At 39.9% G+C, this 15,230-nt stretch overlaps 2 protein-coding genes across 2 annotated transcripts; one reads left to right on the plus strand and one right to left on the minus strand.

Moving 5' to 3' along the window:
- Positions 1-15: 15 nt before the first annotated feature.
- On the plus strand, positions 16-4,866 carry LOC143487053 (uncharacterized). Its single transcript, XM_076986361.1, has 9 exons — positions 16-140; positions 1,725-1,833; positions 1,999-2,116; positions 2,210-2,246; positions 2,490-2,743; positions 2,934-3,144; positions 3,319-4,308; positions 4,454-4,517; positions 4,748-4,866. Exons 1-9 carry the CDS (start codon positions 132-134, stop codon positions 4,840-4,842), a joined length of 1,887 nt encoding a protein of 628 aa, XP_076842476.1. The 5' UTR covers positions 16-131; the 3' UTR covers positions 4,843-4,866.
- Positions 4,867-12,207: 7,341 nt separating this feature from the next.
- LOC143487029 (uncharacterized) lies at positions 12,208-14,914 on the minus strand. Its single transcript, XM_076986333.1, has 4 exons — positions 13,906-14,914; positions 12,742-13,731; positions 12,533-12,596; positions 12,208-12,302 (listed from the first exon to the last, which is right to left on the minus strand). Exons 1-4 carry the CDS (start codon positions 14,005-14,007, stop codon positions 12,208-12,210), a joined length of 1,251 nt encoding a protein of 416 aa, XP_076842448.1. The 5' UTR covers positions 14,008-14,914.
- Positions 14,915-15,230: the final 316 nt, after the last annotated feature.

Genomic DNA, 15,230 nt, shown 5'->3' on the forward strand with positions numbered 1-15,230 from the left:
ACCCCATAAAAGTCGCCACAGACGCGTTTAAACCACAGATCGTCACTGAAGTTGAAGTAGCTACTACAGCGTTTCAGCGTTATATTGTGCGAGTAAAAGAGTGACTATTCCAAGTGATCGTGTTTAGACAAATGATGAGGGTAAGTTCATGTTCCTTTGAGCTTTTTCCATAATCTCACTTTAGTCCGAGTAAGTTCGAGAGAGCTTCTCAGTCGAGCATTTTCAAGTACTTTAGCCTAAATTCCAGCACTTTCAAACCTGGAACACAATGCAACATTAAAATTCATCAGGTAAATGTTCCCCTGTTTTTGAGGGGTGTTTCTTTATACTACCACATGTCGTTTCGGATACACGGCTGAACGGTTCATGTTTCAGTTTAGTTCACGGCCTCATGGACCAGGAGAGTGTTGTAGAAAATTTATAAATGTTGGGTTTATAAAATATAAATTATTATAAAATATAAATTACATTACAAATACAGTAATGCCTCCTTTATCGCATTCTGGAGATTCCAGAACTACCCGCAATAACCGAAAATAGAAACGGTATAATTATTATTTAAGTTTTTATACACTATATTAAGGCTTTATAAACCCTCCCCACGCCTTTACACAAACCTTTCCCGTTCACTTAATAACCATTCCCACACTGTTCTGTGCATGTGTGTGATGGTGGTTCTCGTTTCCGAGAGTAAATATGCACTATTTACTATAATTCGTACTGTTTTATTATTTATAACATTCCTTGTTAATTGTTAGAATTAATACTTATAATATATTTTTATACATTTTGGGATTTTGTCATGTAAAAAAATCATAAAATATATATATTTTCCGCCGATCGAATTCCGCAGACAACCGGCGAAAAAGTGATGACCCGCGAATTATTTTTCCCATTAATATCTTATTAAAACCCGTGAAAGAGTGAATTCACAAAAGCTGAAGCACGAACTGTCGCAGGATCACTGTAACATAATACAAAAAATAAGTATGAGCTAACCTACAACTGAGTGCAAAATAAATATTAATTTAAGAGCAACATTAAGATAAAAACTGTACATTCAGATGAAAATATCAACTTAAATGTGCAATCAAAAAGAAAATGTGAGTGAGTGGCAGTGCAAACGTGAATCACGTCCTTAGCAACAGTTCTCTGGGTGACAGTACGTTCAGTGAACGAATCAGAAAATGAATGAACGAGAGCCAGATTAACATTAATTATCCGGTTACATCCCAGTTACTTCATTTTACGGCCTCTTATCACATTTAAGATGTGTAACCAATTAATATTGGTTATTAACCATCTGAGGTCATTATTAAGATCGATTAATATTATCTCCTTGAGAGTCCAGCGGGGTTGAAAAAAAATCTAAATTATAAAATGTTCGTATTCCCCCTATCGTGTCTGCGCGGATGTCCGCAGCCTGTATTATCTTCACAGGAAAGGGTAGCATTCTACAACGTGTTTAACGCATAATGTAGCCTACTTTAACATGATGTCGTCAATTATTTCTTCACGCTATGTTTACCCATGTCAGTAAGTTTATATATAGGCCTGCATGAGAAAATCAATAGTTTTCTATGGGACACTCGTAAAGCGTCACCAGTTTCCTCCCTTTTTAGCGCGTACACAACAATTCTAATAACGCCACCTTGTGGAGGATTTTGAGAAATGCAAAATCGGTAATCATGAAATTCATTTTTTCTTCATTTTCTCTACTACAGTCTAAGAAAGCTGGGCCAGCAGAAGAGCTTCCTGCAGAGGGCTGTGATGTGTCTGCCCCCGGCGTGGAAAGCAAGCAGGCAAAGAAAGACCATAGCAGATGGTTTTCAGGTGAGATTTAGCGTGATGACATGTTACCAAAACGTGATGCATTATACGGTTATTTATTCATAACAGTATAATTTTCCATAATTTATGTTTTTAGTGACATTTGTTTATGGGCATCATTAGTGTTTGCCTCATAGATGCTTAAAGTAAATGTTTCTTTCACCACAGCTGTTTGCTGTGCTGGAGTGAAAGAGGCAGTGATGGAGGATCTCAACACTCCTCCATGTGGGAAAAGTGATGGAGTCGTATCGACCTCTGGGACTAATGCAGCTGTTCTAACTGAAGAGTAAGTACTCACTCTCCACACATCACATACTCAATCTTTACATACATGTGCTGGAAGATTAAACTAGGTGACAATGTAACACTTTCTTTTCAGACTTTGGCAAGAGCTGAGGAATACACTGCCAAGCGATGTGAGTATGAATCTCTATCTCTCTGTCTTCCTCTCTGCCTGTGTGTCTGTCTGTCAGTATGTCTGTCTGCAAGATGAGCCTTTGGCCATGTCTGGTCAGACCTTCATAACAGTACATGTTCTTTGCATTGGCATTTTACTTCTTAAAGAAATAATCAGCTTAAGGTTAAAAAAAGTATTAATTAAAAATCATTAAGCTTTTGGATACTGATGAACGTTTTACACTTGGCTTTAACCTAACTAGATGAAAATGGAGGATTTGATTGCAGTGCTGCAAAAAATCTCAGCATGGGTCAAAGTAGCAGTGAAGGAGGTGGTTGCTCCAGGTTTTGAGTCAGGCCTGTTAGGGGTGAGGTCCTCAGGAGGAACCTGTATCTCCAGCAGCCCTCATGAGGTGGAGCATGGAGAGACACATGATTCTCCCTCTCAGATCAACTGCGGACCGACGAGCAGGCGTAGTCGTGCCCCTCGTCCTTTAATGTATGCTACCTTGTGCATGTAAGTTAATACTCAGTCTGAAGGTTGGTGGTGAGTATTCATTTGGAGTATTGATATGCTGAGTTATTTACTCAGTTAAACTCGGTCCACGGGCACTGAGTTTAACAGTTTTGGCTTAATTTCTAATGTCATCAAGCCTGTGATTCCTTTATGTATTTTATAGTTTATTGGGAAACTTTCCTACTTTCAGCAGGTATGATGAGTACTCAAGAAGCAGCACATCATCTTTTTCAAAGCCTCTCAGGGTCGTCTTTGGCATCTCAGAGGACAGGATCTTCAGCCATATCTATGGAGAGGTCATGAGGGCCATTATGAATATGTTGCCACCTGAGATAAAGCATCTCGATATGAAAGAGACCAGCCGCGTCATGTCCGCTATTGTGGATGACTCCCTAAAGCAGGTGAAGGACTAAAATGTTTTAGTTCATTTATTCTATTATTTTTATTATTATTCATGTTTTCCTCCATAGTTGATGTGTTTATATATCTATTAGCAATATATGCAGTGTGAGACCAAGGCCAGTGATCAGTGACTACAATCTTGTTTACTACTCTTGCACATGTTGTTACTCTAGATTAACTCATGTCTTCTGGACATTTATTGCAATACTGACCTCCATGAAGGTGTTACACTGCCTGTAAGCTACTTTGAGGACATCGCCCAAAATCTGATGCTTGCAGTTAAGACCAGGATGCTGGGATTTTTGGAATCCTGCACAATCACGAGTTGGTCAGCATCAGTACTGCTAAACTCCATCACCACCACAAAGAGCATTATTGAATGCCTATTGTCAGTGATTCCATTCTGTAAAGAGGAAATTGCTGGACAGCTAATTGGAAAGGATTTGTTTACATTTGTGAAGAAAAGGCTGGAGGTTTTGTGCATGAGGCAGATATTAACACCATCTGTCATGCATTTACAAGCCCTCAGTGACTTCATAATTTTAGACAGTTTTGAAGCAATTGGTGAAAAAGTTATCAGCAGTGGTGCCCTTGAGCAAAATGAGGAGTCTGAGTGTTCCTGGAAAGCACTGGACAGCATGCTCTCCATAGACTCCCTCAGGCAGTCCTCTCAGAAGCTCATCCCTATAGTGAGGAACTTGATGCTGGAAAGGATTGCGGCTCTGGACCAAGTAAAAGCACAAATGAGCTGCAAGGGGACTCGGTCAGTGTTGTCAGATACCTACCTTTCCAAGGAGGCACTCCAGTCAGGCATCGTGAGGAGCTTTGTGAACACAGCTACCGAAAAACTACTCCAACAAAGCCTTGGTCTGACGTCCTGCACCAAGCCTGACACTATATTTGGGCGCTACTGTTATGAAAGCATATCTGTGACGGAGGCTGACTTAGAAGTGGAGCAGTCACGACAGCGATGCTGCTCTGAGCTGTCAGCTGTGATTGCCCACACTGTGATCAGTGACCTCGCTGGCATCACCACCTCTCAGTCAGAACAGGACCGTACAGGCTCCGCTCCGCAGAGTGCTGCCCAGACGGTGGACGTGGGGCTGGAGAAGAAATCTTCTCGGTGGTTCAGGTGTCCAAGATTTCTGAAGCTGAGATTCAAGGTATCTGTTTTTAAAGTGTATTTATTCCCAGTCACACCATTAGCTTTAGACTCTGCTCTTCTGAATGATTTTCAACCATACATTTATGCTACCGTCAGAATCATATTTTGAATGATTTTTATCAAATTGTCTTCTCTTTTTAAAGAAACAGACAAACAAAGTGCGTGTTCACATGGAGGACCAGGTGGTGGACAAACATATTCCAGATGGTACGTGTTTTAGTATTTCTTTGGTGAAGTTTAATTCATGAGAGTATTATGCATAAAGAAGTGAGGAGTCCGTGGTATAGTAGTCTTCCATGGTTTAGTTGTCTTTCATGCTGCACAACTAACAAGGCATGAACAACAATAATGACAACAGGATGGAAGACTACACACAGCATCCCTCTCACACCGTCTATTTGCTTTGACCATTTCTTTGGCACATCTTTCCTCTTTAGCACCATCCACCTCTGACAAGAACATCCCTAATCTCAGGAGAAAGTCGATGCGTACCAGACTGGCAACAGCTTTCTCCAGGATCTGCAGAAAATGAGGGGAAAACACCTACTTATGTGATATTGCTGGAAGTAGAAAATGTGTTATTCAATTAAAATGGAAAAAAAAGAAAAACAGACTGCTTGATTGTGACACCTGCATGGCTACACATGACATTAAAGAGTTAGACTTCTTATTATGGTACAATTCCCATTTTTATTGTACAGAAACTAAAAAGTGAACCCTTTGATAAGCTTCTACAAAACAAGACTCTCAGTAGAAGGCAATATGCATGACTATTGTTGGCAGATTGGACGGATGATTTCAAGCCCAACAATTGTTAAAAAGTCTAAATTCAGTAATAACAGTACTGCACAGCAGCATCCCCACCCCCAAATAGCAAAATAACTACCAATAATATTCTAGTTGGACCCCATCATCTCATAGAGAGAAATAGGGACTATCGTATCTAAACAAATAAATATAATAATAATGAAACTAATTTGTATAATAGTTTGTTAAGCAAGGTCTATGGTAATTTACAAAAAAAGGATATGAAAGGATAATAAAGCCTATATGTACCTGAGATCAATCACATCAGGAAGGTATTTGCCTGTAACGCTGGCGAGGGAGGCAGGACTCCGAGACGAGCATACATTTCAATGGCTTTTATTTAGCCAAGAAGCTGCACAGTTAGCGCCTCTGCTGATGTCTCCCGTCAAAAGGAAACCTCTGTGAACTGAATGAAAAAATATTATATACTTAAAAATCTCTTGAATTTATCAAGATAGTAAATTGAACATGTACCTTCAACACTAAAACTCCACAGTGTCGAGGCGTCGTTCCCACGCGTTAATTATCTCGTTCCCAAAAAATGTAAAATTGGACACGAATTAAGTGTTATATTGCGATCGATCGATCGCCAGTGGTTGGCGCCAGAGCGAACTAGTAACTCATTGAATCATAGATATGGATCAGAGGTAAATAACCTAGATATTTTTTTGGCGTGAGATATCAAATGTGTGGCGTGTGAGCGTGTGAAGACAAATGCGTGTGTCTCACGCGCAATGCGTGAGAGTTGGTAACCCGGTCACTTACCTAATTAATATATACATATTTGACAAATGTTGGGTTTAATATGTTCGTATTTAATGAGCACGTTCCACTTGGAGTCCAGTTTGTAATCCAGCACTTTTGTTTGTAGAAACCCACCATCCACGGGATGGCGGAGTGTTAGTCAGGGGGCCAAAACTGACATTGTAACTGATGCGGACATCTCAGGGTACAAGCTGACAACCTATAAAATATTATTATTTGACCCCTAGGGATGTAATCTAGTCTGGTTGTCAGCTTGGAAAATGAAATTTTATCCATTTTATGACTATATCTTTAAAAGTGGCAAAAATCTGAAGTTTTTCCTATGTGTTTTCTTCTCTTCTTAACCCCTGCTGTAGGCTACTCTTGAACATACTTCCAATATAATCCATCTTATGTGCAAATATAACCTTTGATAAAATTAATAATAAGCATACCAAAGGGGCCACAGGGGCACTGTTTTGTTACCACATCTGTGCTATGAAGCCTGAAGAAAGAGATTCAATGGAGATCATCGCAGAAGGTGTTTTCACAAGAATTCATTGATTAGTTTCACTAATTTCTAATTGTCTACAACAACAACAACATCTCACTCATTTTCAATTGTCTACAACAACAAACGAGATCTAACCACGAAATATCAGAAAAGGTAGGAGAACCTGTTTTCAGCTAAATTAGCTAAACTAGCTAAACGTCACAGCTAGATAATTAAGGTAATGTACCTTGGTAATAACTACATGTTGATGTGTAGTGGTGATATTTATTTCTGCATAATATTCTGTTCTACATTCTGCTATATAAGTGTTGACCACCTTTTTAACTAGCATAGCATATTACTCAGCACAAATGATCCATATTTTTGTCTCATAAGGAGATACAAGCAGGCTAAAGAAGGGTTTATTCCTTGATTTCCTTGCTTTTCAGATAAGTAAAAATGGATATAGATGGAGCAGTAAGCTTAGAACCCCCTGAATATCCAATAGCAAGATGTATGAATTGGCAGAAATGTTTTAATTGTCAAAAAGACCATGGGAAGTACAGCAAAGATAAGCAGCTTAAAAAACCATCTGATGAAGGCCTGAATTGTATCAGAGTCAGAGCAAGTGAAAGAGCAAAATACAAAAGATGTGAAATATGCTGATGCTCTGAATCGAATCCAGGCATTCCTAGACACAGAAACAGACAAGATCAAGTGGCACAAAACATGTTATGCTGCTTTTACCAATGTCACTTACATTTCTCGCCTTAAAGAAGAGTTTTGAAAAAGCTAGTGCATCACAGGAACCTATGAGCACCCTCTGCCCCCGCTCCACTAGACAATCAGTATCTCCAGTCACTTGGGAAAAATGTATCTTTTGTCAAAAAGATAGCAGAGACAAACTTTGCAACATCCAAGTCTTGAGTACATCTGAAAAGATTCTTAACCTAGCTCAGCAAGACACAGAATTACGACCAAGGCTTGCAGGAGTCAATGACTTGATTGCAGCAGAGGGCAAGTGCCATCTTATCTGCTACAGGGCATTCTTAAGGAAGTACCAGAGTACACCATCAGGAGGAAATGATCCATATTCCATTTGTTTACATAATGTAGCAAATGAGCTTAGAGCAGGACTTACCAGAGGTCAAATATACTCATGCAACAGTGAAGGGGTTTCAGCGGCTCATCGTTCAGTGCAGAGACACAGATGTTCTGGTGTTGCTGCTTGCCTTTGCACAACATTTGAGTCCTGAGGTTTGGATGAAGGCAGGAACAGCCAAGAAACCCTGCTTCATCAAAGTGCATGAAATCAAATTACCACATGTCACCAACCAATATAATATAACCAATGGTTTATTGGCATTTCATGCCATCACCGGATGTGATACAACTAGCCAGTTCACTGGTATAGGAAAAAGGACTGCATGTAAAGTGTTCCAGCAGTATCCTCATCTTCTTCAAAACTTTGGTGAGGAAGAAATGCCAAGTCAAGACACTCTACGCATGGCAGAACAATTTGTATGTAAATTGTATGACCCAAAATCAAGCAGTGAATCAATTCATGAGGTTCAATGTGCCCTGATTTGGAAGGTGAAAGCCAATGTGGATACTTTAGCTCCAACAAAGGATGCCTTGTCTCTGCACCTCATGAGGGCACACTATCAAACAAAGATTTGGAAACAATCACTAGTGTCTCATCCACAGTTTCCCTCACCAACTAGTTGTGGTTGGCATATGAAGGATGGTGTGCTGGTACCAAAGCTTTTAACCAAAGAACCATTACAGGCAAGATCTTTGGAGCTGACGACCTGTGGGTGCAAGGAGAGTGGAACTCAGTGCAGCACTAGGCAGTGCCGATGTGGAAGAGGTGGGATGTTTTGCTGTGGGGCATGTGGTTGTGGTTCAGCAGCTTGGTGCAAGAATACTCAGGTAACCACATCACATTATCATATGTATCATATTATGTTCAAAATAATAATTTTCCTGTTCATGTGATGCTTCTTAACAAAATTAAACCACAAAGTCTTCTGTTAAATCCCTGTTCAGGACTTTGACTGAAAATGTGGACATGGTGGCGAACGTAAAATGGACACAAATTAAGTGTTATATCGCGATCGATCGATCGCCAGTGGTTGGCACCAGAGCGAACTAGTAACTCACTGAATCATAGATATGGATCATAGGTAAATAAACTAGATTTTTTTTCTCGGCGTGAGATATCGGAAGTGTGGCGTGAGAGCGTGTGAAAGCGGTCAAATGCGTGTGTCTCACGCTCAATGCGTGAGAGTTGGCAACCCTGTGGTACACTTCAGGCGGATATTGATTTTTATTGATGTTCAAGCTATTATCTCCCAGAGTGTAATAGGTATGTACATGCTTCACACTGTTGTCGTGAAGCAACAGTGCACGGGCGGAGCCACCGCGATTACGATTACGGTATAAAGCTGTGAAGTTTTCTCAACAGATGGCAATATTGTTACTGCACAAAGGAGCTGTCTCACTCCTCAACATGTTGATCAGCTCCTTTTCTTGCAGAAAAAATTGACAATTTCCAAGATGTCACAAAGCAGTCACGAATAAATCTTAGTTTTTGGACCTTAATGTTTACAATATACAGAACTATGTTCATAAACGTTTTTGTTACATGTAAACAAAAAAAAAACTAAAACTTAATTTGCACTTTAAAAGGCTGTTCAAAACCGCTTTCAATGCATTTTCTGGTAAAGGAGCTACGTGGAAGTGGGCATTAATTGTTGTTCACAGTATAACCACTAATATCTAAATACATTTTAATAAAGTTTGAGTGTTCCTTGTATCATTACAACATTTCACATTCAAACTACACTTTTTATTGTAACTGAAATTTCCCTACAAGAATCGATATTGAATCGGATCGAATTGAATCGAAAATCGAATTGAATCGAAAATCAAATTGAGTGGGGACCTTGTGAATCGGAATCGAATCGAACTGGGAAATCAGTAGTGATACCCACCCCTACTCATAAAAGTCATAAAAACATTTTTTCAGCCTGACAACCACTCTAGAATTTCACCTGTGTGTCCCTTCTGACTAAAATAATAGGTTCTCATCTTGTACCCTGACATGTCCGCAAAAGTATTAATGGAAGCACTTTTCAGAAATGGCCCCCTGACTATGTCATGGTTTTCGATAACGTGGCAGGCGGATTTGGTGCGGCTGCGGTAGCGGGCGATGCTACACAAAATATTGAACACCAGTTAGCTTGATCAGTTTAGATTAATATAGCAGCCGTTAAGCTTTTCGTGAATCACTTTAATGTAATGTTTTCAGATCGAAATGTTTATTATACCTGAGAAACAAACAGAAGAAACTTACTGTTTTCAAGCTGGTTTGCAACATCCCGCAGAAGATCTGCCAGTGGTCTCCCACTTGAAGCCATTGCTTAATTGAAGGATAGCGTCACCAAGTAGAGTCACTTAACGTTCGAGTTGTAAGAAATCGGTTGCTTTTGTCTGATTCACCGGCTGACCAATTGTGCTTTAGAGTGTGGCTAGCACCGTTCACCTCATTAACACACAAACGCAGAAATACAGAAATAAATAAATGTGGAAATACAGGAATAAATGAATAAATAAATAAATACACGTGGAAATAAATAAATAAATGTATAAATGAATACATAGATAAATATAGAAATACAGAAATAAATACATTTATTTATGTATTTAAGGATTTATTTGTACATTTATTTATTTATATATTCATGTATTTAATACTTTATTTGTGCATTTATTTATTTATTCGTTTATATGTTTATGTATATACTGATTTATTTGTACATGTATTTATTTATTTTTATGTCATGTTTTGTCCTCCATATTTGTGAAGATGAGAAAATCACAGACTTATTACATCCATCCTGTAACGGTGGGGCTGTAGTATCATCAAGGGGCGGACACATTTGCGAAGCAGACTGTACAATCATAGAGTTTATTACGCGTTCTACCTTGCCTGAGGACACGCAAGTAGAACGCGAACGACGAGGCATGACGAACAGAGTACACACACTTAAACTCCAAGACAGTGGAAACAACAAAGGCACTAGACTGGACTAAACACAAGAGCACAACTTACAGTAGTATACATTGACATGACCAGGCACACGTGACGCAAGAAACAACCATACACGAACACGAAATCTAAATACAAAACAGAACTAAGAGAACGTACTAAAAGCACAAGGGACCGTACATGAACAAGATACACGCACTCAACCAAACCTTTAACTTAAAAATACAGAACAATGTGATAACTTTGATTGGCAAGGATTGTGTTAATATATTTTTATACAAAATGCATGGTCTAATTTTACATTGTTTTCCCTACTATAGGCAAGAAAATATATAGGTGTAATTTAGGATGCCGTAATGGAATACACTATCATTGTTTAAAATGCAGTAGTACAATACTGCAAAAAAACCTAGCAAAAAAAACCTAGCCACTAGGGTGCACACACCAGTGTATTTTAATGCCGGTCCCAAGCCCGGATAAATAGGGAGGGTTGCGTTAGGAAGGGCATCCGGTGTAAAAACTGCACCAAATCAAATGATGCGAATCAAAAACAGAAATTCCATACCGGATCGGTCGAGGCCCGGGTTAACAACGACCGCCACTGGTGCTGTTGGCCAACAGGGCATTAGTGGAAATTGGACTAGCTATACTAGCTATAGCGGCAACAGGCAATGTCCAATCCAGTAATATAGATCAATGGTATCACCCCTCCCCCGCCAGGGTCCTCAGGCCAAAGCCTCCTTGTTCCTCTGGTTCTCCAGGCATGCCAGATATACTACCATTCTGACACCAGACGCCCTTATCTACAGGCCCGAGACCTTCAGGACTGTCTGCCTTCAACTCACGAGGAGTACTACGAGAAAGTGAAGAGAGAGAGAGAGAGAGAGAGAGAGAGAGAGAGAATAGGCCTGCAGAGCAGAGCTGGTCAACGTGTCAGAGGCCTGACATATTCTTAATATACTTTAATAAAGTGATTTCCTTTCCATTGCTTACTAATAGTGGTCAATACATATATGAATACTGATGAATATGATTACAGAAATACCAAATTTAAATTTTGCCCCAACACTGTGGAGTTTTAGTGTTGAAGGTACATAAGTATATAATATTTTTCATTCAATTCACAGAAGTTTCCTTTTGACGGGAGACATCAGCAGAGGCGCTAACTGTGCAGCTTCTTGGCTAAATAAAAGCCATTGAAATGTATGCTCGTCTCGGAGTCCTGCCTCCCTCGCCAGCGTTACAGGCAAATACCTTCCTGATGTGATTGATCTCAGGTACATATAGGCTTTATTATCCTTTCATATCCTTTTTTTGTAAATTACCATAGACCTTGCTTAACAAACTATTATACAAATTAGTTTCATTATTATTATTATATTTATTTAGATACGATAGTCCCTATTTCTCTCTATGAGATGATGGGGTCCAACTAGAATATTATTGGTAGTTATTTTGCTATTTGGGGGTGGGGATGCTGCTGTGCAGTACTGTTATTACTGAATTTAGACTTTTTAACAATTGTTGGGCTTGAAATCATCCGTCCAATCTGCCAACAATAGTCATGCATATTGCCTTCTACTGAGAGTCTTGTTTTGTAGAAGCTTATCAAAGGGTTCACTTTTTAGTTTCTGTACAATAAAAATGGGAATTGTACCATAATAAGAAGTCTAACTCTTTAATGTCATGTGTAGCCATGCAGGTGTCACAATCAAGCAGTCTGTTTTTCTTTTTTTTCCATTTTAATTGAATAACACATTTTCTACTTCCAGCAATATCACATAAGTAGGTGTTTTCCCTCATTTTCTGCAGATCTTGGAGAAAGCGGTTGCCAGTCTGGTACGCATCGACTTTCTCCTGAGCTTAGGGATGGTCTTGTCAGAGGTGGATGGTGCTAAAGAGGAAAGATGTGCCAAAGAAATGGTCAAAGCAAATAGACGGTGTGAGAGGGATGCTGTGTGTAGTCTTCCATGCTGTTGTCATTATTGTTGTTCATGCCCTATTAGTTGTGCAGCATGAAAGACAACTAAACCATGGAAGACTACTATACCACGGACCCCTCACTTCTTTATGCATAATACTCTCATGAATTAAACTTCACCAAAGAAATACTAAAACACGTACCATCTGGAATATGTTTGTCCACCACCTGGTCCTCCATGTGAACACGCACTTTGTTTGTCTGTTTCTTTAAAAAGAGAAGACAATTTGATAAAAATCATTCAAAATATGATTCTGACGGTAGCATAAATGTATGGTTGAAAATCATTCAGAAGAGCAGAGTCTAAAGCTAATGGTGTGACTGGGAATAAATACACTTTAAAAACAGATACCTTGAATCTCAGCTTCAGAAATCTTGGACACCTGAACCACCGAGAAGATTTCTTCTCCAGCCCCACGTCCACCGTCTGGGCAGCACTCTGCAGAGCAGAGCCTGTACGGTCCTGTTCTGACTTAGAGGTGGTGATGCCAGCGAGGTCACTGATCACAGTGTGGGCAATCACAGCTGACAGCTCAGAGCAGCATCGCTGTCGTGACTGCTCCACTTCTAAGTCAGCCTCCGTCACAGATATGCTTTCATAACAGTAGCGCCCAAATATAGTGTCAGGCTTGGTGCAGGACGTCAGACCAAGGCTTTGTTGGAGTAGTTTTTCGGTAGCTGTGTTCACAAAGCTCCTCACGATGCCTGACTGGAGTGCCTCCTTGGAAAGGTAGGTATCTGACAACACTGACCGAGTCCCCTTGCAGCTCATTTGTGCTTTTACTTGGTCCAGAGCCGCAATCCTTTCCAGCATCAAGTTCCTCACTATAGGGATGAGCTTCTGAGAGGACTGCCTGAGGGAGTCTATGGAGAGCATGCTGTCCAGTGCTTTCCAGGAACACTCAGACTCCTCATTTTGCTCAAGGGCACCACTGCTGATAACTTTTTCACCAATTGCTTCAAAACTGTCTAAAATTATGAAGTCACTGAGGGCTTGTAAATGCATGACAGATGGTGTTAATATCTGCCTCATGCACAAAACCTCCAGCCTTTTCTTCACAAATGTAAACAAATCCTTTCCAATTAGCTGTCCAGCAATTTCCTCTTTACAGAATGGAATCACTGACAATAGGCATTCAATAATGCTCTTTGTGGTGGTGATGGAGTTTAGCAGTACTGATGCTGACCAACTCGTGATTGTGCAGGATTCCAAAAATCCCAGCATCCTGGTCTTAACTGCAAGCATCAGATTTTGGGCGATGTCCTCAAAGTAGCTTACAGGCAGTGTAACACCTTCATGGAGGTCAGTATTGCAATAAATCTCCAGAAGACATGAGTTAATCTAGAGTAACAACATGTGCAAGAGTAGTAAACAAGATTGTAGTCACTGATCACTGGCCTTGGTCTCACACTGCATATATTGCTAATAGATATATAAACACATCAACTATGGAGGAAAACATGAATAATAATAAAAATAATAGAATAAATGAACTAAAACATTTTAGTCCTTCACCTGCTTTAGGGAGTCATCCACAATAGCGGACATGACGCGGCTGGTCTCTTTCATATCGACATGCTTTATCTCAGGTGGCAACATATTCATAATGGCCCTCATGACCTCTCCATAGATATGGCTGAAGATCCTGTCCTCTGAGATGCCAAAGATGACCCTGAGAGGCTTTGAAAAAGATGATGTGCTGCTTCTTGAGTACTCATCATACCTGCTGAAAGTAGGAAAGTTTCCCAATAAACTATAAAATACATAAAGGAATCACAGGCTTGATGACATTAGAAATTAAGCCAAAACTGTTAAACTCAGTGCCCGTGGACCGAGTTTAACTGAGTAAATAACTCAGCATATCAATACTCCAAATGAATACTCACCACCAACCTTCAGACTGAGTATTAACTTACATGCACAAGGTAGCATACATTAAAGGACGAGGGGCACGACTACGCCTGCTCGTCGGTCCGCAGTTGATCTGAGAGGGAGAATCATGTGTCTCTCCATGCTCCACCTCATGAGGGCTGCTGGAGATACAGGTTCCTCCTGAGGACCTCACCCCTAACAGGCCTGACTCAAAACCTGGAGCAACCACCTCCTTCACTGCTACTTTGACCCATGCTGAGATTTTTTGCAGCACTGCAATCAAATCCTCCATTTTCATCTAGTTAGGTTAAAGCCAAGTGTAAAACGTTCATCAGTATCCAAAAGCTTAATGATTTTTAATTAATACTTTTTTTAACCTTAAGCTGATTATTTCTTTAAGAAGTAAAATGCCAATGCAAAGAACATGTACTGTTATGAAGGTCTGACCAGACATGGCCAAAGGCTCATCTTGCAGACAGACATACTGACAGACAGACACACAGGCAGAGAGGAAGACAGAGAGATAGAGATTCGTACTCACATCGCTTGGCAGTGTATTCCTCAGCTCTTGCCAAAGTCTGAAAAGAAAGTGTTACATTGTCACCTAGTTTAATCTTCCAGCACATGTATGTAAAGATTGAGTATGTGATGTGTGGAGAGTGAGTACTTACTCTTCAGTTAGAACAGCTGCATTAGTCCCAGAGGTCGATACGACTCCATCACTTTTGACACATGGAGGAGTGTTGAGATCCTCCATCACTGCCTCTTTCACTCCAGCACTGCAAACAGCTGTGGTGAAAGAAACATTTACTTTAAGCATCTATGAGGCAAACACTAATGATGCCCATAAACAAATGTCACTAAAAACATAAATTATGGAAAATTATACTGTTATGAATAAATAACCGTATAATGCATCACGTTTTGGTAAGATGTCATCACGCTAAATCTCACCTGAAAACCATCTG

This window comes from Brachyhypopomus gauderio, unplaced genomic scaffold (assembly GCF_052324685.1).
Source record: "Brachyhypopomus gauderio isolate BG-103 unplaced genomic scaffold, BGAUD_0.2 sc46, whole genome shotgun sequence".
Taxonomy (NCBI): Eukaryota; Metazoa; Chordata; class Actinopteri; order Gymnotiformes; family Hypopomidae; genus Brachyhypopomus; species Brachyhypopomus gauderio.